The sequence below is a fragment of the Cnephaeus nilssonii genome (assembly GCF_951640355.1).
Source record: "Cnephaeus nilssonii genome assembly, chromosome: 7".
Taxonomy (NCBI): Eukaryota; Metazoa; Chordata; class Mammalia; order Chiroptera; family Vespertilionidae; genus Cnephaeus; species Cnephaeus nilssonii.
The window spans coordinates 94,593,092-94,619,272 of NC_137078.1; the positions used below are offsets into that span (position 1 = coordinate 94,593,092).

General features: G+C 56.2%; 1 protein-coding gene across 2 annotated transcripts; it reads right to left on the reverse strand.

The window, feature by feature from the left end:
* Positions 1 to 361: 361 nt before the first annotated feature.
* FBLIM1 (filamin binding LIM protein 1) lies at positions 362 to 24,832 on the reverse strand. 2 transcript variants are annotated; one of them, XR_013813768.1, is made up of 9 exons: positions 24,734 to 24,832; positions 20,498 to 20,768; positions 14,347 to 14,534; positions 12,946 to 13,063; positions 11,273 to 11,442; positions 9,695 to 9,873; positions 8,068 to 8,185; positions 2,422 to 3,411; positions 362 to 2,329 (listed from the first exon to the last, which is right to left on the reverse strand). XR_013813768.1 is itself a non-coding variant. In XM_079776540.1 (8 exons), the coding sequence occupies exons 2-8, from the start codon at positions 20,745 to 20,747 to the stop codon at positions 3,298 to 3,300; spliced, it is 1,137 nt and encodes a 378-aa protein (XP_079632666.1). In that variant the 5' UTR covers positions 20,748 to 20,768; positions 24,734 to 24,832; the 3' UTR covers positions 362 to 3,297. The 2 variants fall into 2 exon arrangements, 1 of the variants encoding a protein (XP_079632666.1); XM_079776540.1 differs by having other exon boundaries at positions 362 to 3,411.
* Between the last annotated feature and the right edge of the window lie 1,349 nt (positions 24,833 to 26,181).

The following is a 26,181-nucleotide window of genomic DNA, read 5'->3' on the forward strand; positions in this document are numbered from 1 at the left end:
GGACTCCTACATCACTTTATCAGCCCCTCTCTGTCCCGGAGCATTAAATATACATATTTAATTGTCATAAAATATACATAACAAAATGTAGCATCGTGACCATTTTTAAGTGGCATTAGATTCACACTATTGTGCAACCATCTCCCCATTCATCTCCAAACTGTTAATCTTGCCAATTGAAACTCTTTACTCCTTAAACAACTCCCCATCCCACCTTCCCAAAGTGCTCTCCGCACAGGACCTTCTGCTCTCTATGAATGTGACTACCCATAATGCCTTATCTAAGTGGAATCATACAGTACTTCTTTTTTTAAAATATATATTTTATTGACTTTTACAGAGAGGGAGAGGGCTAGAGAGTTAGAAACATCGATGAGAGAGAAACATCGATCAGCTGCCTCCTGCACACCCCCAACTGGGGATGTGCCCGCAACCAAGGTACATGCCCTTGACCGGAACCGAACCTGGGACCCTTCAGTCCACAGGCCGACGCTCTATCCACTGAGCCAAACCAGTTAGGGTTCATACAGTACTTCTTTTTGTGACTGGCTTGTCTCTCATTGCAGAACCCCCCCTAGAAGTGTCCCCTTTATGAAGTGGTGTATAACTGTGCAGCCTGGAAGACAAAAGCACCCCCAGAATTTCATCCAGATAGCATCCCTCCAAAACAACCAACCGGACACAGGCTGGGCCATGAGGAATCACAGCACAAGGGCACAACTTAATGGCAGGAAAAACCAAGCCAGTGGCCCCTGACAGCAGGGAGCTGGCCTGGCCCTCAGAGTTGGCCCTTGGTGGGCTCCAACCTCACAGCTCACTGTAGCCGCCTCTGGGCCAACTGCAAAGATGACCAGCACCCCATCCTCCGAGCACTGCTGCTTCCCCACCAAGCACAGCTGTAGGGCCACACCCTAGATATAAAAAAAAAGCTTCTCAATCATAGCATTATCCCTGAGAGCACATATTCCGGAGAGCACACCCTGGGAGCAAACCCCCACTTCCTTAACTCCTCTCCAAATTCCTCAGCACCTGCCCAAGTCCTAAGTCCCTCCTAACTGGGCTGTGTGCAGCAGCAAGCACAACGAACCCCACTTTGTTGCCTGGGGCATGTCTCTCAACAGGGCCATTGAGGAATGCTGATGCAAGGAATGATGACCAAGTACTGCTGGGCCCCAGAGGGAGCAGGTGACTCGGTTAACTAGTCAGCAACCCACCAGCCCAACATTCTGTCCATCACAGCAACCTTATAGGATAGATATTATTAGTAAAGTTTTCCCCATCTTACAGATGAGAAAACCAAGGCTCAGAGGATTCAGAACTAGTCCACGTTATTGAGTGGCAGCGCCAGGTCTGAGATCTGACTTGCCTGCTCCCCAGGTCCAGTGCTCTTTCCTGCCATGCACCCTTCTCTCGGGAGCTGCACCCACCAAGCAAACCCTGGTGTCGGTGTACGAGTGTGGCGCTGTTCGTGCACAGTGAGCACATCCTGAGGGTGGGTATGGACTCTGCTACAAGACTTGCTGGCCCAGGATGGCCCCCCACAGCATGAGGCTCCACCCTGGACACCCCGCAGCCAGCCAACCCCCGCCTGGGCAGCCCGTGTCCAGGAGCAACACGCTGTGAGTTGCCTGGTGCAAGTCTCCATTGCTGGGCATGAGTCCCCCGATCTGCTGAGACGAGCCCCACTTTGCAGGGAAGGATGCACTTACACCTGTGCCACTGTGAGCAGACGCCCAGCGAGCACTGTCCCAGGGCCACTCCCAAAGGTTCGTGTCCAGCTAGGCGAGATCTTAGATGGAACACAGACGGACTTCTAATAGTTATGCATTTATTTCCATGTATAATAGGAAAAAAAATAGAACTAGCACATCAACAGGTGACTGCGTGGATATATTGTTTAGCACAAGACTAAAGCTGGCAGTTAAAAAAAAAAAAGTATGTTGATTTGAAGAGAATATTAAGGACACGAGAGCATGTGAGGTCTTTGATCATGACCGTTGGGGAGGTGGTGTGTGAAGCCCTGGAGTTTGGGAGCCCCTCCTCCAGGCTTCAGGCAGGAAGTTGTGCTCCGCTCTGAAGCCCCCAAGGGGCTCTACAGACAAGCGCTCGGAGCTGGGAGCCCGGGGCAGCCTCACAGGAGCCTGTGGTGCATCAAGACCCAGGGAGCAAAGCACATCTTAACCTGACCACGTCCTACAAAATGCCTCGGCCCTTACAAAGCAACAAAAGTGACTGCCCTTAAAAGGGAAGTGGGATCTTCTAGGTGTGGCCTTGAAGAGGCAGCCTGGGTGGGAGGGTCCAAGTGGGACTTGGGGAGATAACCAAGGGGCTGAAGGGACACCCCCCACCCCCGGCACTGTCCTGAGGAGTGTGGGGGTGTGTGTGGGGGTGCACAGCCCCTGTCAAGGCTGCAGGAGGAACACCCAGAGACATCCCCCACCCCCGGCACTGTCCTGAGGAGTGTGGGTGTCGGGGGGGTGCACAGCCCCCGTCAAGGCTGCAGGAGGAACACCCAGAGCACCTGCACCCTGTTCCCCGGCAAACAGGCACCCGGTCAACGACAGCTGCCTCGCCCACAGGACACCAGGCAGCAGGGTGGGGCGTGGCCAACGTCCTTGGGTGTCAGCACATGTCACCCTTTCCTCCTGCCCCCGTCCTAGGTGCACAGCTGGGCCGGGGCCCCACGTCCCCCGGGTGAGACGTCCATGGCCAGGCACCACCGGGTCCCATTCTCGTACATTTATGAACAAATGGGAGACATTTCCTATTAAGATACAACACCCCCCCCCCCCAAAAAAAAAAATCCAAAGAATGTTTCCCATCATTTACATTTTTTTAAAAAGCGCCTTTTAAGGAACCTTGGAGTTTTACTCAAACGGCTCAGTCCTGCAAGCCAGGCCTGATCTCAGCACCCTTACGGGACAGCTAAAGTGTCATTGCTAGGGACCCAGGGTGCCCCCCGAAACTCGCCCCAACTCACTCCTGGAAATGGGGGGGTTAAGGCCAGCACACAAGAGCGACCAGAGCCTCGGACACGAGCACCCAGGTGCGATGCTCATGGTGTAGAGACGCCCCGCGCCCAGAGGATGGAAGGAAGAGGGGACAGTCCGAGGGGCACCGGGTACAGCCACCCACCGCTGAGCTGGGAGGAGGCTGGGGCTGGGGCGGCTCAGCCCTGCATCCCAGACGTGATGGGCCGGTCCCTGTAGTGGCTCGGAAGGAAACTGTGCAAGAGCAGGCCAGGAAGGGAAACTGAGTCAGGGAAGGGACCCCGACCGGGGCTAGCGGTGGGTGCTCTCAGCAGCACCCCGCAGCGCTCCGCTTCACATGGCACGGCTTACAGAAGAGACGGTTGTTCAGCGGGTAGCAGCCTTGGTCCGTGGGCTCCACAGACAGGAGGATCCTGCAGTCCTGCGGGGACAAGAGACATGCGGGTGGGCCCCAGGAGCCTCCCCAGGGAGGGGCTCACCCCGCACCTGCCGATGAGATGAACTGAGTGAACGGCCTCCCTGAGGGTGAGGAAGGCGGCTCCTCATTCCTGTCCCCCCAGCACACCTGGGCAGGTCTCCATCAGGGAAGACAAGGCCCGCGGGGCTGCCCCCGACGGGGGGCTGTGAGTGATGGGAGCAGCATCAGTTGGGGGGACAGCTGAGGACACTGGGAGACGTCCCTTGAGGGGGTTATGGAAAGAGCTGGAAGAGGCTTAGCCACCACCCAGCAGCCCTTTAGGATGTTACCTCTGCGAGGCAGTAACCCTACTTCCTGCTGGATCCCGCCCAGACCAGAGCCTGGCGCACCAAGGGCTCACAATAAACAGCTGCTGAATGAATAACTGTACCCAGTCCCGGCCTTCACCTCACAGGTGGGGAAACTGAGGCCCAGGGAGGGGTGGGGTTTGCCCCAGGTCCAGGCTCAGGGTCCAGAGGGCTTTTCACCGCTCCACTTCCAGCACTGGCACACACTTTAAAATCCCAATTTTTCAAATCACCGAAGGCTGTCAGAGCGGGAAGATGGGGGTTGGGAGCCCAGCCTGCTCAGTCCACCCCTCTCGTAAGCCCCTACCTCATCCGAGCTGCACCAGGGCACATGCTGGGGAGCAATAATGGGGACGAGGAATGTCCGCGGCCTCGGGTCAGGGCATGGCTGGCATCCTCTGGAAGCTGCATTATCAGTTGGTCCCCACAGAGACAACTTTGGGCACACGGTGCAATTCGAACCCAGCAAGGCCAGCAGAGGGCGCCCTCGTGCGTCTCTTTTCTGCAACTGCACCTGGCGTCTCTCAAGGACTATTCAATGCCGGGAGCCCCGTTATTCCCGCCTGCCACTTGCTTGGCCTTCTGAGAGCATCAGCGCCAAAGGGGCACATGTGACCTTTTCTAAATTAGAATCAAGTGAGGAAACATCTCCACTGGGACCGAGTCACCCGGCCTGGGAAGGAGCTATGGGGTGGCAGACAGCTGGCTGGACCTGGTCCAGACGAACAAGGATTGGAACCACTTTTCTCAGCCTCAGTTTCCCCATCCTAAATGGAGACAATAACTCCCATCTCGCAAGATCGTCATAGTTGATTAAACAAGGCGATGTCCACGAAAACATTTTATGAAATTAAAAAACATGACCCAGCCCTAACCGGTTTGGCTCAGTGGATAGAGCGTCAGCCTGCAGACTGAAAGGTCCCAGGTTCGATTCCGGTCAAGGGCATGTACCTTGGTTGCAGGCACATCCCCAGTAAGAGGTGTGCAGGAGGCAACTGATCGATGTTTCTCTCTCATCGATGTTTCTAGCTCTCTATCCCTCTCCCTTCCTCTCTGTAAAAAATCAATAAAATATTAAAAAAAAAAAAAACATGACCCAGGCACAAAAGTATTGTTCCCCTCCCAGCAATGGAAGTAAGTAACGGGGACCACGTTGAACAGGGCTGACGAGAGGAATGTGGACAGAGAACAGCACCCCGATCAGCTCCAGGCCGCCGTGGTCTGAGCCTTCCCATCGGAAACGTAACTGCTGAAGTCCAAACTGACGTTCGGCAGCAGCCGGGGACGCCCAGCAGCCTGGGCCACGCTGACCAAGGACATGCAGGGAGGGGTTATGTGCTCACTAACCGGGCGCAGGGAAATGCAAATCCACCCTGGACCTTAGGAGGGCTGTGGGGATGATAACAGCTTTCGACTTTCCTCATCCTTCTTTCAAGATGCGTTATCAGTGGGACTTTGGACTCTAAGCAGCAAAGACAACATGATTGTGAAGCAATCTGTCAACTTCCGGACCAAGCTCCCTTGCCACACTCGGTGAACACAGCCTCTTGGGCCCATTATCTGCATGAATAAGAATTACTCACGGGCTGATAAGAGGTAGGTTTGCCCTGGGAGTTCCCACTGAGGTGACACCCACAGAAGTTGCTACCATTTTCGCCATCCCCAGAGAAGACAGACACCTAGGGACATGGAGGTGACCGTGGGAGGTAGGGGAGGACTCCTAGAGCCTCCCCAACAGGACTGACTATGGAATTTGCAGGACCCCGGGGGAGGGGGGAATATGAAAATTCACACCCCTTGTTCAAATATGAAGAATGAAATGATGGTAACAGCAGAGCTTCAACGTCTCTGAGTGTGGGGACGCCTGCACTAGCTTCTAGCCAGCCTTCCGTCTCAGCCTCATCCCTGCCTGCAGCCTGAGGCCCAGACTCCTTAGCCTGGAGCATGGGGTCCTTTCCTTCTCCCCTCCCACACCCTCCCACACGCAGCACTCCAGACGCAGCCCGGAACTTCCACTTGCTCGGATCCTTCGGGCTTGCTCATGCCAAAGTGGGTGTTTACAGGTCTGGCCTCTTTCTGGAGGTCCTTTCCCCTCTCTGAATATCTGACAAACTCTTATCCCGCAAGACCCGCTGTAAGCATCACCTCCTCTACCACCACCCTGGTTAGACTCCGTCGCTGCCTTTTTAGTCCCCACGCTGATTTATTTATTTATGTGTTTTTAATTTTTTTTTTAAATACATTTTTATTGATTTCAGAGAGGAAGGGAGAGGAAGAGAGAGATAGAAACACCAATGATGAGAGAGAATCATTGATTGGCTGCCTCCTGCACGTCCCCTACTGGGGATCGAGCCCGAAACCTGGGCATGTGCCTTTGACCGGAATCCATCCCAGGACCCTTCAATCCGCAGGCCGACGCTCTATCCACTGAGCCAAAGCGGCTAGGGAAGTCCCAACGCTGACTGAACCGCGCTCTTTCCCAGCACCCAGAAGGGACGTCTGTGGCGTGGGTCTGCCCTGCATCCCTTTCTTCTTCCTTCCTACAGTTGTATCAACTCGTTTCATATGGCTCTGCCTCAACGGCCCCATAGCCCCTGGCCAGTGATTGTGTTAGGGGCAGAAATAGAATATTGGGGACTCGCTCTAATTGTAAGAAACATAAATCCTGCTCTGGTAACTGTGCTTATTCTGATTAGAGACAGCACATTCTCACCTGGCTGAGAGCTGTGCGCCCTGGGACCTGGGAGCTCACATCGGAATGCAGTTCATTCTCTTTCTGCAACCCCAGCCCATATTGCCTGTATTCCTGTCTCTGAGGTGCCCGGAGGCACCCGCCCTCTGTGACCGCCCCCCGCCCCCCCGCCCACATTGCCTGGTACCTGTAACCATGATACCTTGCCTACTTTCCCATGCCTGTAATTCTTACTCTCCCATGTAATCCTTGTCCTACCCAATATAAGCAGCTGGCTTATCGGGGGTGCAGAGCCGATGTTTGTGGATGACTCGCTGCTCCCCCGTGCTGCCGGCAGTACTGGAATAAACGCTCATATGATTCAACCCTGTCTCTGCTGAATTGGCTCCAGCAGTGACAGGCAGCCTGGACCCCCTGGTTGTCCAGTTACAATTGGTCCAGAATAGGCATGTGACTCACACTGGGCCAATCAGAGGCCTTCTTGGGGTTGAATGGGATCCTGGATGTGGTTTCTAAGTTAAAAGGACATAAACCTGGCCCATGCACTGCATCCCCGACCTTACAGAGGATGCCAGCCCACAGGAAGAGAAGATGAGGCAAACACATAAAAAAAGGCAGAACCGAGAAATGGAGAGAGAGAGAGAGAGAGAGAGCGCGCTCCCTAACGATATCATTAATGATGTCACCACTAGCCTCCCCATGGTTCCCCATCCCTCTCTTTCTTTCTTTCTTTCTTTCTTTCTTTCTTTCTTTCTTTCTTTCTTTCTTTCTAATGTTTTTTATTGATTTGTAGGGTGAGAAGTAGGGAGAAGGAGAGAGAGAAACATCAATGATGAGAGAGAATCATCAATCGATCAGCTGCCTCCTGCACAACCCCTAGTGGGGATCAAAGCCACAACCCGGGCATGTGTCCTAACCAGGAATCAAACTAGTGACCTCTTGGTTCATGGGTCAAAGCTCAACCACTGAGCAACACTGGCTAGGCTGTTTTTATTGATTTTAGAGAGAGGGGAAGGGAGAGGGATAGAGAGACAGAAACTTTTGTGAGAGAGAAACATCGGTTGGCAGCCTCTTATGGGCCCCCTATTGGGGATCAAGCCTGCAACCCGGGCATGTGCCCTGACCAGAAATTGAACCTATGACCTCTTGGTTCATGGGTCAAAGCTCAACCACTGAGCCACCACAGCTGGGCCCACGGTTCCCTTTCTTTCGGAAAGCAGGTTTAGTTTCTATCATTAATCCAGAGAGTTCTGATTAATAGACTCTATTTGTAACTACTTCCATTCTTTTTAAAATATATATATATTTTTTATTGATTTCAGAGAGGAAGGGAGAGGGAGAGAGAGTTAGAAACATCAATGATGAGAGAGAATCATTGATCGGCTTCCTCCTCCACGCCCCCTACTGGGGATTGAGTCCACAATCCAGGCTGGAATCAACCCGGGAACCCTTTAGTCCGCAGGCCAACACTCTCTATCCACTGAGCCAAACCAGCTAGGGCTTATTTCCAATCTTATTTATTTCTGCTATTGGGAGAAATTGACCTTGACCTGTCCCAGCCCAGGGCCGGGGCAGTGGTGAACAGAACCCGCAGCATCATTAAATCACTGCTCCACTCACCTCGCACCTGTAGCAATTTTCATGGAAGTTTCTTCCCATGCACTCGATCTTGAAGGCATCCTTGCCGTCTCGGGGGATGATGGGATTCTCACAGATGCTGCACACAGGGGCGAATTTCCTAGAGGGAAAGGAACCCACGCTGGGAGGAGCTCGCGCCAACCACAGAAATTAGCTGTCAGGACGGGGCTGGCTCTCGTTCAGATCCCAGTGCTATTTCAGACCTGTTGCTATGTGACTGCACCTGGAGTACAACCGCAAATGCCTATTTCTTCCTGGCAGGAGCGGGCGGAGAGACGTGTGTAATGAGACCCGGCTTCCCAGGGTATAATTAGCTCGAGGCAAGGAAGTGACTGGGGAACGTCAGCGTTTGAGAAAGCAGAGACTTCTCACGTGAGTTGGGGGTGTGGGGCGGAGGGCGGGCCGGGGCCCATTTCATTTGTCTTGTATTATAGGACGCTACTTTTTCTTCTCTCCTTTCTTTCTTCTTCTTCTTTTTTAATGTTATTATTGATTTCAGAGAGAAGAGGGAGAGGGAGAGAGAGAAACATCAATGATGAGAATCACTCATCAGCTGCCTCCTGCATGCCCCCTACTGGGGATGGAGCCCGCAGCCCCGGCATGTGCCCTGACCGGGAATCGAACCCTGACCTCCTGGTTTAGAAGTTGACACTCAACCACTGAGCCACGCCACTGGGGCTGCCACTGCTTCTAAGGCTCCAGCTCCGAGGGGGGCACTGTGATCTGGAGGTTGAGGGCAAGGCCCCAAATTCAGGTGGACAGGAGTCTGCTGCAGCTTCCATACCCACCAGCTGGGAGGCCTTGGGCACTTACCCGCGGCATGCCTCAGTTTCCACATTTGGTAAAATGGAACCCTGGATAGTACCTGCCCCACAGGAAGGGATGTATGTGTACTTCGTGGCCTGACTCAATTAAGCTTTCTGAATTTACTACTATATTGGTTTTGAGGATGAAATGGCCTAACCCAGTGGTTGGCAAACCGCGGCTCGCGAGCCACGTGCGGCTCTTTGGCCCCTTGAGTGTTCTAACGCCACTTCTTCAAAATAGACTCGCCCAGGCCGAAAACCGACGTCTGCGCATGGGCCACGAAGTTTCAATCTCACTGTACGTGCGCGCCCGCATGTGGTATTTTGTGGAAGAGCCACACTCAAGGGGCCCAAGAGCTGCATGTGGCTCGCGAGCCGCGGTTTGCTGACCACTGGCCTAACCCAAGTGCAGTGCCCGGCACAGTGTAGGTGCTCAAAAAGGTAGCTGCAGCCCTGGCTGGTGTGGCTGAGTGAATAGAGCGTCGGCCTGCGGACTGAAGGGTCCCGGATTCGATTCCGGTCAAGGGCACATGCCCGGGTTGTGGGCTTGATCCCCAGTGGGGGGCGTGTGGGAGGCAGCCGATTGATGATTCTCTCTCATCAGTGATGTTTCTCTCTCTCTTTCCCTCTCCCTTCCTCTCTAAAAATCAATAAAAATATATTTTAAAAAAGGTAGCTGCCATCAGGAACCTGACCAGATAGAGGGTGTGGAACAGGCAGACCCGGTTTCTGCAGGAAACCCAGAACTTGAGTCCCACCCTGTCCCCCTGCCCCACCCAGAGCCCAGAGCCCCTCGTCCGTACCGATAGAAGTCGTCCAGGCAGTACACCTCATTCTGGCTGTCCAGGGCAAAGTTCTCATCCCCGATGCACCGGGCACAGGTCACACACGTGAAGCAGGTTGGGTGGAAGGCCCGGCCCAGGGCCCTGATGATGTGCTCTCGGACCACCTCGCCACACTTGCCACACTTCTCCAGGGTGTCCTGGGACAGAGGGCCCGTGCCTCAGAGCCAGTCCATCCACGTGCCCACTCCATGCCACAGGGGCTTCACGCCAGCTCTGAGGCTGACCCCGAAGGCCAGGGGTACAGGAGAGGAGCTCAAATCCATGCAAGTGGCCTGTAACTACTGCCCCAAACCTCCACTACTCCCTAAAATGGACCACGCCTGGCCTTGTGTCTGGCTTACAGTGAGGAATCCTGCCACGAGGCGATGGCTGCATGTGTTGCTGCTAGGAAATGCTGAGGCCAGTGTCCACGAGGACCCACAGAAGAAACTTCTCTTCAATCTCAGAGTCAGGAAAAGGAGTGCCGAGAGAAACTGGTGTGCTTTTGTTTTTTATGAACAATAAACCTTGAAACTCTTTCCCTTTTCTCTTTGGCCACCCGGAAGCTCAGAGTCAAATTCCAAGCTCCACTTTTAGGAACAGCTGCAGGGGTCGTTTATGCATATATGCAGGTGCTGCCAATTCAGGAAGACAAGGGAGGCCTCCGCACATCCAGGTGATGCGTCTGTGCGTGGTGTGCACACCCCACCCCACCGCAGAGTCAGCAGTTCCAATACCTTGGCACCCAAACCAGCGCTCCCAGACTGTATCCGGTACCCAGAGGTGACCCCGACTCCCCCTTACATCATGCACAGAACCTCATGGCTCTAGGTAAGAGCGGCAAAACCACAGGCAGGCCCCAGGACTAGATGGGCCTGGGGTGGAACCCCAGCTCCACCAGCGTCGGGAGTGTGACCTGGTGTGAGAGGTGAGTGACAACCCCAAATTTATCCAGGTCTTCGCCCCGGAACCTGTGACTGCCTCGAATGGCAATGTGATCGAGTGGAGGCCCCCGAGATGGGGAGAGCATCGGCGTTATCCAGGTGGACCCCAAACGCCACCGTGAGCCCGAGGGAGACCTGACACAGGAAATAGGATACTGAAGCAAGAAGCTTCCCTGGCGACTTTGAGAGTGGACAAAGGGACCGAGGAATGCAAGGAATGCCGAGTTAGACGAGGCTGGAAAGGGCCAGGAAGTGGATCCTCCCCTAGAGTTTGGGGTGGGTGTGGGGGCAGAGCTCAACACTTGGATTCTGACTCAGTAAAACTGAGTTTGGACTTCTGACCTCGGGAACTGTAAGAGGGTTAAGTGTGTGCTGCTTGGCGTCACCAAGTTTGTGGTAATGTTACATTAGTCACAGGAGAGTAATACACCTTGGCTGAGCTCCTCCCCCTCTCTGAGCCTCAGCTTCCTCACCTGTGAAATGGGTCAGTAGTGCCTACCGCCCAGGGTTGTTGTGAATGAAATAATATAACATCTCCCAAGCGCCCAGCTCAGTGCCTGGCACCCGGGGAGCTGCTGCGGGGGTCGGGGGGGAGAGCGGGAGGAGGGGTTACCTGGTAGCAGGGTTCGCAGAGGGGCCTCCCGTCCCTCTGGTAGAAGCTCTGCCCGGCCAGCTGGCGGCGGCAGGTGCGGCACGTGAAGCACTGGGCGTGGTACTGCCTCTTCATGGCCTCCACAGCCAGCTCTCTGGGGGACACCGTCTTGTGGCAGAAGGCACAGACGTCTGGGGTGGAAGGGACACAGGCCATGACCTGCCCAGCCTGGGAGCACCGTGCCCGGTCACCACCCAGCACATGCCCAGAGGGCTAGGTCTCTGCCTGGACCCCCGGGGGCCCTGGTGTGACCTGGTCTCCTGGGGAGGGTCATGAAGATCAACAGACAGCAATGTGAAGGGCTTTGGAAAGAGAGGCAGGGTCAGGACAACTGGGTTATCATCGGCAAAAAAATTAAGGTGGGGGGAGGCCTCCCTCACGACACCTCACACCCAGACCATTCCGAATGTGTGGGAGACGTGGAAAACGAAACCAAGAACACTGGAAGAAACCAGAGGAGAAGTGGTTTAGAACCTTGGCGTGGCGAAGGCCTTTTGGTACGTGGTTAAGCACTTAATACTGTTTATAAAGTGAGTAACACACGGTGCCGGAGAGGCTGCGGGCAAGCGGTCACGCAGACCTGCCGGCAGGAGGGTAGATCGGGCCGATGGTGAAGGGCAATTTGGCAAAAATATCGAAGTTACAAATGCACCCCCCCTCTGGCCACAGCACTTTCTCTTCCAGGAATTTATTTCACAAACGTGCACACAGGCAAAATGACCCACGTGCAAGACAATGCAGCTCGGTCTTATTTTTCACAGCAAGAAGCACCTCAGCGCCTGTTCGTCGGCGACTGGGTCAGTGCACACAGTAGGGCCACACCGAGGAATACTATGCAGCTGAGAAAAAGAGCAAGGAGCCACTTTATGTTGTGATGTGGAATGAGCTCGAAGATGCCTGAAGGAAAGAACGTGCAGAGCAGCGTGGAGTTTGCTCCTATTTGTGGAAAAATAGGGAGGGGATGTGTGGATACATATTTGTGTTTGCTCACATACACATAAAAGACAGCTGGGAGAATATACAGATGTTAACCGCAGAGGCTGTCGGGAAGGAAACGGGGATGCGGGGATGGGGCCGAGGGAAGAGCGCGCCGTGTACCCTTCGTGCTTTCTGTTTTGTCCTAGGGGAGGGTTTTCTGTACTCAAAAAATTAAAGAGTGAAAACAATTCAAGGTGTGTTTGCTATCAGAGCAAATCTGGTGATCCATGTTAAGTGGGTTTTAGTGCTAAAGGAAAAACAGTTCAGGCAATAAAAAAAGAAGTTGAGCCCTAACCGGTTTGGCTCAGTGGATAGAGTGTCGGCCTGCGGACTGAAAGGTCCCAGGTTCGATTCCGCTCAAGGGCATGTACCTGGGCTGCGGGCACATCCCCAGTAGGAGGCAGCTGATGAATGTTTCTCTCTCATTGATGTTTCTAACTCTCTATCTCTCTATCCCTCTCCCTTCCTCTCTGTAAAAAATCAATAAAATATATTTAAAAAAGAAAAAAAAAAAGAAGTTGATGTACAACTATAAGGCCCGTCCCTGAACCGTGAGCTGGGGAAGACACCGGTGGTCCCTGCTGTCCTAGTTCCCACATGGAAGCCCAGGCCAGCCCCTGAGGGCCCCCCAGGACCCCCCAGCCCTGTGCCCTTACCTGTGGACGCCTCTCTCTCCGGGAAGCCAGCAGGCTCCTCTGGGGGAGGCGGCAGGTCCTCCTCTGCAGGCCTGAGTCGACTGGGCCCAGGCTGGGACGGAGGCCCCTCTGCCAGGGACTGTGGGGACACAGGAGGTGGGGGGTGGGAGAGAAGTCATCCAGGGGAACCCCACATGCCCTCTCAGTTTCGCTCCTGATCTGGTGGCACCCGGCACAAGGAGCCCCATGGAACAGAGGAGGAAACCGAGGCCCAGAGGAGCAAGTGACCCAGCCCAGGTCACTCGGCAGGAAGGTTACAGTGGCGGCGGGAGCCCAGGTCCCCTGACCAGTGAAGCCACTTCCTTCTCCTTCTAAGGAAGCTCCTGGAATCAGGGTTTTCCTTGGCCCGGAGCCCCTCCCACTTCTACAGTGGCCTCTGTTAAAGGGGGAGGATTAAAAATGGGTTTCTGCCGAAACCGGTTTGGCTCAGTGGATAGAGCGTCGGCCTGCGGACTCAAGGGTCCCAGGTTCGATTCCGGTCAAGGGCATGTACCTTGGTTGCGGGCACATCCCCAGTAGGAGGTGTGCAAGAGGCAGCTGATCGATGTTTCTCTCTCATCGATGTTTCTAACTCTCTATCCCTCTCTCTTCCTCTCTGTAAAAAATCAATAAAATATATTAAAAAAAAAAAATGGGTTTCACATGGAACGGAGTACGGAACCTCAAGGGAAGGCGGGGAGGGTGGGTGGGTGGAAGGTAATCAACCAAAGGCCTTGTATGCACATATGCATAACCCATGGACCGACAGTAGGGTGCTGAAGGCCTGGGATGGTTCTGGGTGGTCCCCAGGGGATCGGGGGCAGGCTGGAGGGGGTCAATGCGGGGGGAGGGAGAGGGACATATGTAATACTTTCAACAATAAAGAATTATAAAAAAATAAAAATGGGCTTCAGCCCAGCCAGGTGTGGCTCAGCGGTGAACGTCCACCTAGGAACCAGGAGGTCACCGGTCGATTCCCAGTTGGGGCATATGCCTAGGTTATAGGCTCAGCCCCCAGTGGGGGATGTGCAGGAGGCAGCCAATCAATGACTATCACTCATCATTGATGTTTCTACCTCTCTCCTTCTCCCTTCCTCTCTGAAATTATATATATACATATTTTTTTAAATGGGCTTCATATGTAGCATAGGGATGATGTGGGTTAGACCCAGGGGAACGTCTTCTCAGAGCTGAAGGGGGGCCTGATGGGGAAAAGGGGTGCACAATCATTTTTACAGCCTCACACAGCTTCAAAGAGGGACTGTCCTCAAACAGGAGAGCGGACCAAACAATCTCCAGGCTTAAAAGCCCTAAAGGCCCAGAAAACTCAGACCCTCCCTCCCTGGCCCACGGGGCTCCGCCAGCGATCAGGGGTGGGCATACCTGTGATGGTGGTGGGGGTGGGGGCAGGTGTAGCTGCTCCAAGTCAGAAATGAGCTCAGCCCCCACCGGGGCTGGGGGCTCGTCGTCAGGGGGAGGCAGGTATGCGGGTGGGGGCGGCGGAGGTGGGAGGAGGTCCAGGTCCGGGAGAGCATCCTCGCCATCCCGGGAAGCAGGCGGAAGAGAACGGCCTGCAAGCGGAAGGGGGAGTTATCCGGCGTGCTGGCTGAGGGCTCAGGTCCAGGGGCACCCAGGCCTGGGGTCCCTCTCTGCCTCTGCCACTGCCTTGATGCGATGTGTCCTCCGGCAGAAGACTTAGTCTCTCCGGGTCTCAGTTTGCTCAGCTGGGAAATGGGTCTCAGTTGCCTAGGGTTGTTATGAAAACGATGAGATGATGCAGGCAAGGGCTTGGCACATGGCACAGGCTCAGAGAACAGCAGCTGTCAAAGCAGCCTCCCCCTCCCCCCCCCCCCCCCCCCCCCGCCCCAACCTGGGTGCTAGTGTGCCCCAAATCCCTGCTAGAAGGCCCTTGTGGGGATACAAGCAACACCAAGCCTGAAGGCTGTGGTTCTCAAAGACTGGCTCCTGGACCAGCAGCACCTGGGGCAGCAAGGCTCGCCGCCATTGTCCTCACCAGCAGAGAGGTGTGGACAAGGAACCCGGAAGGCTGGAGACCTTGAGCTCTGAAAGGTCAGAGCCAAGCACCCACTGCTTAGTTGAGACAATGGGAGCTGAAGCAACTTCCACCTGTTAGTCTTATGTAAATCCTTGCTGATGGGCTATTATTGGAATTGCCTGCCTAAGGGCTATGGGTGCATCCCAAAACCTGAATAAAAGGGATCACAAGGCCAGAGCAAAGCGGAGTCCTTCCTCTTGAGCTGAGCTCCTGCCTGGCCCCCAATTCCCAAATTTATATTTTCTTGTCTAGTCTCTTTCATTTGTGTGCAGCCTCCTCCAGAACCCGAACCCTGAACCACGCGGGACGTGGGGGGGACACTCACAACAGCTTCCCTCCTGACCCCCGAGTCAGTGGTGGAGGGGAGAGAAAGAGGGAGAGATCTTTAGAATCAAGAGACTTGAGAGGAAAGGACCACAGATAGTGTTCACACTTGTCCTGTCCTATGAAGTACCTCCAGCCACAGGTGGCGATGGAGCAAAGCCCACACCGAGATGGGCCGGGGGACTCAGGACAGAATGTAAACTACCTCATAATCACCTTCATGATGATCCCAAGCTGAAATGACAGTCATTATATATTGGGTTGCATAACATCTATTATGAAAAGTAATATCACTTAATTCTTATACTTTTTTTCAATGTGGATCCTAGAAAAATTTAAATTACATCCGATGCTTACGTTTGCGATTCACTATATATATATATATTTTTTTTTTTAATATATTTTTATTGATTTCACAGAGGAAAGGAGAGGGAGAGATGGAAACATCAATGATGAGAGAGAATTATTGATCGGCTGCCTCCTGCACGCCCCACATTGGGGATTGAACCCACAACCAGGGCATGTGCCCTGACCGGGAATCAAACCGTGACCTCCAGGTTCACAGGTCGAAGCCCACCCCCTGAACCACACCGGCCAGGCACACGTTATTTTTATGGGAAAGCATTTGTACAGACCTTGTTGGATCCTGATTCAAAGCATGAATCATCTCATTTAATTTCCTCATTTTGAAAGCGAGAAAAAGCTAAAAATCTCGCTAGATGATACAGCTCAAAAGGAAGGCAAGACTCCATGTAAGGCATTCATTCCACTACAGTCCAACAGCTAAAGGGCATTTTATGACAATCCAGGGCAAATCAATGATGGATGGTGTACTAGGTAATCAGAAGGCATTCTTGCCGATTTTGTTTGGCTTCGTGGTTATGATAAAAAAAAAAAGCCACATTTAGAGATGCATCCTGAAGAGTGGGGGCTGAAATGACCGGATAGCTGGAGTTTCCTCTAAAATACTTCAGAAAGGGAAGAAAGGGATCCATATGACAAAAGTGGCGAAGTCTTAGCAATTGCTGAAACAGGACGTGCAGTACACAGGGTTCCTTGTACTGCTCTCCACCTCTGTGTATGTTCGAAAGTCTCATTAAACACACACACGCACACCCTAGTCCAACAGCAAACATGCGGACACACGGGACAGGAGTGGCATGGGGGCGTGGTCCTCAGTCCATGGGCACAGCCTTTCCGGGGCTCCTGGCAGGGAGGGAGGAGGGGGCTGGCAAATCACGGAGCTCCCGTCTCAGCCCCAGGCCCTCCCGATCCAGCAATACCGACTCCCAGGAACTCCCACCCCTCCAAGTCAGCCCTGAAGAGGGGACCGGGGCCAGGAGAGAAGCTGTGGTGTGGGGCTGCTGGGCATGCCCATGAAAATCCCGCCACTGCCCTACAGGGTGAGAACTAGGAACAGTGTCCCGGCCCTGACGGTGTGGCTCAGCTAGTTGGAGCATCATCTCGTACACCAAAAAGTGGCGGGTTCAATTCCCGGTCAGGGCATATACCCAGGTTGCTGTTCAATCCCCAGTCGGGGTGCAAAGGCAATTGATCCCTATTTCTCTATCTCTGTCTCTCTTAAAAAAAAAAAAAAAAAAAAAAAAGTGGCCCTAGCTGGTTTGGCTCAGTGGATAGAGCGTCGGCCTGCAGACTGAAGGGTCCCGGGTTCGATTCTGATCAAGGGCACATGCCTGGGTTGTGGCTTGATCCCCAATGGGGATGTGTAGGAAGCAGCTGATCAATGATTCTCTCTCATCATTAGGGATGTTTCTCTCTCTCTCTCCTTCCCCTCTGAAATCAATAAAAATATTTTTTAATGCCCCTAGCTGGTTTGGCTTAGTACCATGGTCGGCAAACTGCGGCTCGCGAGCCACATTCGGCTCTTTGGCCCCTTGAGTGTGGCTCTTCCATAAAATACCATGGCCTGGGCGAGTCTATTTTGAAGTGGCGTTAGAAGAAGTTTAAAAATTTGGCTCTCAAAAGAAATTTCAATCGTTGTACTGTTGATATTTGGCTCTGTGGACTAATGAGTTTGCCGACCACTGGCTTAGTGGATAGAGCATTGGCCTGTGGACTGAAGGGTCGAGGGTTCGATTCCAGTTAAGGGCACATGCCCGTGTTGTGGGCTCGACCCCTCAGTAGGGGGCGTGCAGGAGGCAGCTGATCAATGATTCTCATCACTGATGTTTCTCTTGCTCTCCCTTCCTCTCTGAAATCAATAAAAAATATATAGTAAAAAAGTGTCCTGGGAGAAGGGACGAGGAGGCACTCCGCCCACCTCCTGTCTCAGAGGCACAAGGTAGGGCAGCCCCAGCGAGGCGGGCCGCCCTGTGCCCTGCCCGAGACACCATGGAAAAGAGGGAACGCGCCCAGGGCCCTGCCTGCCCGTAAAGACCTGGGCTTGGTCCATTCTCTGCTGATTCACTGGCTCCTCTCCCGGCTCCAGGTTTCCATCCGCTGGATGCAGATAATGAAGCCCTCTCTTTTGTCCCAAGGGCTGAGGGGACTGTACAGATGGGAAGCTTGTTCCAGCCCTGTGAGCACCCCACTACAGACTCAGGGGGGCTTGTTCCACTGCTGGGGGCTGGGCGTCACCCTGGAACTCCTGACCCAGCAGGTGAGGGGTCCGTTCCCAGAATTTACATCTCCTGCAAAGCTCCCCAGGCTGCCGGTTCAAAGGCCACACTCTGAACTGCTCTTCTAGCCCCCACGTCTCACCTGCTTCAAACCATAGTTCTCAAAGTGTGGCCCCCTGACCAGAGCGTCAGCATTACCTGGAAACGCGTAGGAAATGTAAATTCTTGGGCCCCACCGCAGACCTGCTGAATCAGAGCCACCCGGGTGGGGCCCAGGCGGCTGTTTGAACAGGCCCCCAGGGATGCTGAGGTTGCTAAAGTGTGAGAACCTTGAGCTGACCTGACGTGAGTCAGGAGCAGGAGCAGGAGCAGGAGCGGGAGCTGGATCGGGAGACCCAGCAGGAATGCTGAAGCTCCTCCCAGGACCTGCCTTAGGTTCTAGACAAGAGGCCAGGAAGGTGGACAGGTCCTGGCCGGGGCAGGAATGCCGGAGAGGGCCCGAGGCCCAGGGCAGGAGTGCAGGAAGCGGGCAGAGAGCAGGAGGGGCAGCAGCCTTTTTAGGAGAAGCCCGGAGAAAAATGGCCTTAGGAATAGGAGACTGAGGCGGGGAGGACGGGGAGGAAGGGGGAAGGGTGGGGCTTCGTCAGGATGAAAGGGCTACAGAAATGCGGGCGGATTCCTGCGGGGACACCAGATGACTGCCTGCTGTGGAGGTGGCTAGAAGCAGCTCGCAGGGCCGCAGGGCCCATAGTCAGACCCGACTCATGACCAAGCTGCTCACTTAGAACTTACCTCACACCTGCCAGGCTGAACCCCAAGGTCGCCCAACCAGCAAACAAGGTGGCTGAGCAGTCCCTGGGAACCCCCTCCCCCCAACCAACGCCCCCCTTCCTGAGGAAGGTCTGGTTTTGCTGTCACACTCCCGGGATCTTCTGCCTATAATTCCCATAACCCATGGGAATGTCCAGGAAAATTTGGCATCTAAGGGATATTTCTGTCTTTCTTAATCCTCACCCGAGGAAATTTTTCCATTGATTTTTAGAGAGAGTGGAAGGGACGGGGAGAGACAGAGAGAAACATTGATGGGAGAGGGACACATCGAGCGGTTGCTTCCCACACGTGCCCTGACCAGGGCTGGGGATCGAGCCTGCAACCGAGGTACGTGCCCTTGACTGGAATCAACCCCAGGACCCTTCAGTCTGCAGGCCAACGCTCTATAAATGATATTTCTTGAGCTCCCTCTCCTACCCATAAGGGATATATATTTTTTCCCATTGGATCACGTGTCCTGATGTGTGAATCTGGGTCACCAAGGTCCTGGTTCTGCTATGAGGAGAAGCAGCTGAACAAGGCTGTGTGGTTGGGACGTGTGGTTGGGATGGAAAGATCAGTGCAGGAGGTTGCATCCTAATGAAGACACATGCTACATGGATGTCCACGTACTCCCATGTGTGTGCTCGTGTGGCCCCTTCTCTCGCCCCTTCCTGGCCTCCTGTAATTGGCACTTCCTATTGGTCTCCGTGTGGTTTCCATGGTGATGGCTGCCCAGGGCTGCCCTAGGCTAGCAGGATGCCTGACTAGGCACCGGGGGATCCTGAGGGGCTCAGCTGCCACCCTGGGAAGTGGAAATGACACCTCCTTGTTCCAGCTGGTGCCCTGACGGCGAAGGAGCCGCCCCCCTGCCTCGGTCCCTGGCTTGTCATCCTTCATCGCTGCTACCAGGGCCAGCTCAGACCAGGCCCTGTCATTAACCCAGCATCCGTTCTGCAATGGACACGTCACAGACACGACATTTTCATTTTCCAAAGGAGGACACCAAGCGGGGAGACAGCTTGGCTAAGATCACGCAGCAGGAGAACAGCAGAGCCCCAGAGAGAACATCCTCACCTTTCCGATCCTCCTGCCTGCCAAACCCATCCCTGCCCAGGGCCTTTGCACTTGCTGTCCCCACTGTCCTTCAAGCTCTCCTCCCCAGCCCCCACCCCAGCTCCACCCTGTCATTCAGGCCTTAGCTGAATACCACCTCCTGGGAGACTCCATTCTGACCACCCCATAAAAAGTTACACCTCCTCACCTCTTCACCGTGTTTTATTCCTTTATAGATAGCACTTGCGTTTTTATTATGTTTTCCCCACTAGAACATAAAGAGTTGCATGCAAGCTGACAGCTTTGTCTCTTTATTCACGTCCCCAAGTGCCTGGCCCAGAATAGTAACAACAGCTAACACTCTTTTAATATCTGACACTCTCTATGTGACAGGTGCTGGGCTAAACCTATGTATCAGCTCATCTAATCCTCACAACAAACCTTTGGCGAAGGTACTGTCATATCCCTGTTTTACAGGTAGGAAGCTGAGGAAGAGAGATTAGGTGGCTTGCTAACTTCACATCTCAGGAAGTGGAGGAGCCGGGATTCAAACCCGGGCAGATGGGTTTCAGAGTCTGCCTGGCACATAGTAGGTGCTCGATGAATGAATGAATGAATGAATGAATGAGCAATCTCAGAGCCTGCCCTCTCCCACACCTCAGTGCACCTCGGACCGGGTCTCCCTCCAGCCCAGGCCTCACCGTCTTACCTCCATTGGACAGCGGAGAGGGGGCAGCTGGCACCGTGGCCGCAGCCCTGCCAGACGGTGCCCAGGGGCTGGGCCTCCCCGCCGAGCCGGCTCCAGGCGCCTTCGTGGGGGCAGGAGGTTCCCAGGGGCGGCCAGGCCGGGCCTCGCACGCTGCCCGCCTCACTTCCTCAGCCACAGCCTCATCTCGGCGCGGGGGTGCCAGGGTGATGAAGACGGACGAGGCGACCCGCTTCTCAGGCTGTGCGGCCATTGCCTCGCTCCGGGGGCAGGGCTGGGGGCGGAGTGGAACGTGGGCTCAGGGCACAGGCACCCTCCACCTGGACACAGACCCCTCCCCGGGGGCCCTCCTCCTAACAAGTTGGCCGGCCAGCCCACCGCACCAGACAGCCAGCCCAGCCAAGGAAGGGCTGGGATGTCCTTGGGGGAGGGCAGGTGCTCACCAGGTGACTTGGCTACAGGGTGGGACCCAACAGTCTCGGTTGCCCCTCCCCCGAACCTACACACCTGGGGGGGCAAAGGGCAACCCTGCCCGGCTCACTTCGCGATGATTAATGTTCCTCCACTGAGAAGTGAGGAAGCAGCAGCTCCTCCAGCCCCCACCCAGCAAGCGGACTGCCTCCCAGCCCGGGCCACACCCCAGGTCACCTCCCTCACCTGGGGTCCCGGTTCCTGGGAGAGCTGAAGTCCCCAAGGTTCGGCCAGCTCCTCCGGGAGGGAGACAGCCTGACCCGCTCAGAGCATCAGGGCTGCCCCCAGAGGGCAGTGGACAGAACCATCGGACCCAGACCGACTCTGTGCCTTAAGCGCTTTCCGCCCATTAACTCATCAATTCCCCCCAACGCTGCTGGGGGAGGGGCACGGCTGCGAGCCCCACCTTCCAGAGGAGGAGCCCGCCTTCCACCAGGAGGTGAAGAAAGTCACTGGTTCAGGGACTGCAGCAGCAGAACTTGGATTGGAACCCAGGGCCCATGTTCTTGGCCACTTGGCTCTGCTGCCCTCTCCGGCCCAACCCACAAGCCAGCATCCTCTTCCCCACCATCAGCCCTCATATTCGATCAAAGCTTTGTTCTTCTGCTGGACTCATAGCACCCTGTCCCATTTCCAAACCGGCAGGTGCCCCAAGGGGCTCCATCCCTCTCCCTGGAGTAACCTTTCTAGCGTGTGAGGCTGTTTCTCCTCTACTCCAAAGCCTTCCCTGGCTCCCTACCACCTTGAAGATAAAGCCCCAATGCCCCTGGCCTCACCCTCTTTTCTCACTACCTGGACCACTCACCCTTCCTGACTCCCTTACCCGCCTGGCAGTGTCCCCACCACGAGGTGAATTTCGGTTTTCCTTAGAGGCCCAGCTCAGACATCACCTCCTCCCGGGGCAGCTGTCTGCTCCCACAGGGTGCTGACAGCCCATCACAGGCACGCTGGCTCACTGTCACACGCCTGTCCCTCCCCTTCCCTGAGTGACCGCATGTGCCATCAGCAGTGTCTGGATTTCTGTGTGACCCAAGTCCGGCGCCCACCTGGTATAGGCACCAAAGCATGGGCCTGGGAGCAGGGCGGCACCCCGGCCGGGGAGAGCCCACTTTTCATTTCTCAGGTGATTTCTGCAGACAGTAGCCTCCGCGGCCAAGGCTGAGCTGAGGCCCTAGGCTGGCAAATCGACCACACTCAGCTCCGGGGCTGCACTTGGCACCCGTGGGGGAACGTGCCCTCTCTCTCTCCCTCCCTCCCTCCCTCCCTCTCTCTCTCTCTCTCCAGCTGGGTCACCCTGACAAGGCCTCAAAGCCCAGCCCACAGCCCACAGGTTCAGGGGGAGGGGAGAAAATAGGGACCCAGAGAGCAAACCTCGAGAAGTGGGGCTGGGTGGGCAGGGCATGAGCATCGAGGGGCCCTAATGGTGGCCTTGGAGCCCAAGTGGCCACCCAAAGGCCTCCCTCCACATAAAGTCCAACTGGCCACCGTGGGCAATCCTGGCGACTGACATAGAATAATAATAACAACGAAAACAACACCATATGCTCGCAAATTCCTCGTAAACTGGTTCATGTGTTTGGTTAAAATGTATCGATCCGTCTGATAATAAAATATCTGTTCCAAAAAAGAAACCAGTATGTGAAGAAATCTCCAAAAGTTCTTTAAAGTGCTTCTCTTTTGCTTCTTGCTTTGTATGTGCTGCTGGGAAGTGTAGATGCTTATATTGGCGGCCATGGTCTTTGGTTTTATACTTTCCTACAAATTCACTATCTATTTTTATAAACAAATTTCAGAGGGCATCTGAGATTTCCACCCAAGAAATGACGACAAGGGCGCCGGCGGATAAAGCGCCCGCTGCGTGCCAGCCCCTGTGCCCAGCGCCTTCTGCGCCTCGACTCACCCAGTTCTCACAGCCCGCCCGCCCGGCTTTACAGATGGCCAGCGAGGCCCCGAGGGGGTAAGCGACTTTTCCAAGCACCAGTGGCAGACTCGGAATTCCAAAGGACGTGAGCACTATCCGACGTGAGTCCTTGGACCCGACACACCCTTTTCTTTCCTGGACGTCATGGGGGCCCCCAAATTCTCAGGCCCGTTCTCACCCCAGAATGGCCCGATCCGGACCAATTATCTTGAGGCCAGTGCATTCTGGGCTGTCCCCAGAGCCTGCTGCGGATGCCCCCTGCCTCCTTCCCACCCTGCTCTGACCCCTATTCCACCCCAGGAAGTTGGATCTGCTGGTTTCTCAGAAAACATCCAAGGCATACGTCCCAGTGCTGAGGCCAGATGTTCACAGCTGGGCACTCCCCCCCCCCACTCCCCGCCCCGTCCCTACCCCCCCACACACACTCTGCGGTTTCTGCAGGGACTTCAGGCCCCAGGGGAAGGGGCCCAGCTGGGGAATTGCAAAGCCTGGGCAACGGGGCCAGCCAGGCCCCAGTAGAAGGCTCCCTCTCCTCCAGTCCCTCTACCCCAGCTTGCCCTTGGGGGGGGGGGGGTACCTGTGGGAAAGCTCCCTGTGGGCAGCGTCCCAGCCAGCTGCCCCAGACCCTCCACCCCACCCTCCCTCTCGGCAGGATCTGAGATCCAGTTGGGTAAGCGGAGAAAGTGGGAACAAAGGGAAGGAAAGTCATTTCCTGTCAAGAGGAAGGAAGGAGGCTGAGATCCAGCCAGCCACCCTCCCAGCCGGGGCGAGGCTGCAGCCCAGGGCAGGGCCGCCAGGGGATGCAGGGCCTCCAGGTAGTGGCCCCTCCTGTGTCCTCCTGCTAACCCCCCTCCCCAAACTCTGGAACCCCCTGGAAGCTTTGTTCTATGCTTGGTTCAGGATTAAACTTAGCTGGAGGTGGGGGAGGTACTGCACCCCTCAGCCCCTGCAGGGGTCCTAGCAGCCTTGGATAGGGGTTCCCCCTCCCTCTCTCCCACCCCAAGAAAGGGGAGGACGCACACAGCGCTGGGTTCACCAGGGCCCCACCTCTTTCCTGCTGGGTGACCCTGAGCAGGTCACCGAACCTCTCTGGGCCTCGGTTTTTTTATAAAGTGAGAATCATGAGGTCTGCCCTAAAGGGTGGCGGGCTGAGCGGGTAAGAGAGAAGGTGCTCAAGATCTTGGTCCCTGGTACTGAGGGCAGAGGGACCGCTGGCTGTTCAGCCCTGGAAGGGGCGGGGGCCCCTGGGGGCTGGGCTCCTGGGAGGTGGGGTGGGGTGACCAGGACTTGGCTTCCCGGCTTACGAGGAGCGGAATCCAGGCGCTGCCCAGCCTCTCCCCGGGGTCCTCGGGTCAGGCCCACACGCTCACACCTTGGGGACCGCCCAGGGTCGCCCCTGCCCAGCCCCGGGCGGGGACCCAGGCCCGGGAGGGGCAGCCCTGCGCCCTTCCCTCGCTCGCCCGCCCCGGAGAGGAGAGGCGCTCGGCGGTCCCGGAGCCGCGGAACCCCGACGCCCTCCCGCAGGCGGGTCCCCGCGGCGCCGCGGGCACTTTAATTCGTTCCATGTGCGGGACGCGGTCCTTTGTGCGGGAGCTTCCGCCTCCCACCCGCCTCCGGCGCCGGCTCCCGGCAGGGCACAGCCCTTCCCCCACCCGGGACAGTGACCGAGGGACGGAGCGGGCAGGACGCCCCCCCCCCCGCCCCGTCCCGCAGGCCCCCCAGGAGCGGGGCCGGGGTCCCGGCGGGGGGCGGGTGCGCTCCGGCCGGGGCTGCCCGCTGTCACCGGTGTGCCGCGGGGCCAGGGCGGAGGGACGGCGGGACGGGACCCCCACCCCCGCCCGGCTTACCTGGGCCACTGCGTCCCGCCGGCTCGGCTCCGATCCGACGCCGGAGCCTCCGAGCCCGGAGCAGCGCGGGCCGCCCGCCCCTCCGCCCTCCCCGCCCCCTGGCTCCCTCCGCCCCGCGCCCCGGCCGCCTGACCATAAAAGGTGAGGCTTGGGGGCGGGGGCCCGGGGCTCCCGCGGGGCGGAAGCAGCCCCCTACCTGCCCCCCCACCTGGCTGGCCTCGCCCCGCGCCGCCCGCTCCCCTTCCCTTTGTTCCCGCGACCCCTCCTCCTTTCCCCGGGCCCAGGCCTGGAGGGGGGGGGCCGCCCCCTCCGCCCACCCCCGGGTCCCGTGTGCACCCCGAGTGGTCCCCCCCTCCCCCTCCCCCTCCCTGGATCCCTTGGGCTGGTGGCCCTACCTGCCCAGTAAAGGTGGAGGGTGCTTACGCCCCGGTGTGGCCTGGAGTTTCCCAAGGTCCCAGGTGTCAGGGGAGCGGGGTCCCAGGGCCATTCGCTCACCCCAGTGGCCCTGGGCCGTCACTCCATCTTCCTGGGCCTCAGTTTCTTTGTCTGTAAAACCGGGGTATGGCTGCCTTTCTCTCAGGGTCGGGCTGAGGACAAAAGGTGCCAGTGGCAGGGAGGAGGACACGGAGAGTGGCACTATATGCTGGGCGTGCGCTTCTTTACGGGGTGCCCCGGCACGGGCCACCTGGGCGTGCTGTCCTGGGCTGGCACTACCTGTCTGGACCCTTAAGCAGGTGGGCCCCCAGGTCCCGGGGACAGGCCCCTCTAGGAGGCCCGGTAGGCAGGGCCCAGTTGGCAAGGCGTCACCTCCCGCCTCTCGCACACCTTCCCCCAAACTGGAGCGGGTAGATAATGGAGTGGGCAAGGGAAGCTGAGCCCGGGGCCCTGGGGCAGGAGATGGAGCCGGGATGGGCTGCCCGGGTCCCTGGAGGCCTCGGGAGCATTGCTGGGAAAAGGAATCTGGGTCTGATTCAGAGGCAAACAGATTGTTCTTTTGATTAAAGCCACAGTGGCTGAGGCCAGAGCACTGGACCCAGCGCCATCTGGGGGGAGGCCAGGCCGGGCTGGCTCTCCTATGCGGCCTGGAGCTCCAGTCAACCTGGCCCGGGTGGCTCTTGGGCTGCTCCTGAGGGGCTCACGCTCATAGGGGCTGGAAAGGGGGTGCCCATAACACTGTCCCATCCTCTCCACCCCTGCCACCACCTCCCTAAACCCCTCACCCACTTTTTGTCATCCTCTTTACATTTGATCCTCACAGCTGAAACGGAAGGTCCCCACGACTTGGATTACATTTAGTTTTAAACCCTAGCTCTAGAAATCACACTCCGATCAGAGACCTAGCCCCCCTTCCTCACCCCCTACAACCAGCAACCTCCGGGCAGCAGAAGACAGGAGCCGGGACCTGACTAACGCTCACACGGCCAGGACACGGGCGAAAGTTGCGTTCA

Coding starts and splice junctions, on each gene's coding strand:
- FBLIM1 (XM_079776540.1), bottom strand. CDS start 20,747: ATGGCCGCACAGCCTGAGAAGCGGGTCGCCTCGTCCGTCTTCATCACC. Junction 14,535..20,497: donor CTCTCCGCTGTCCAATGGAG/GTAAGACGGTGA, acceptor TTCCGCTTGCAG/GCCGTTCTCTTCCGCCTGCT. Junction 8,186..9,694: donor TGCCTGGACGACTTCTATCG/GTACGGACGAGG, acceptor CTTTCCCTCTAG/GAAATTCGCCCCTGTGTGCA.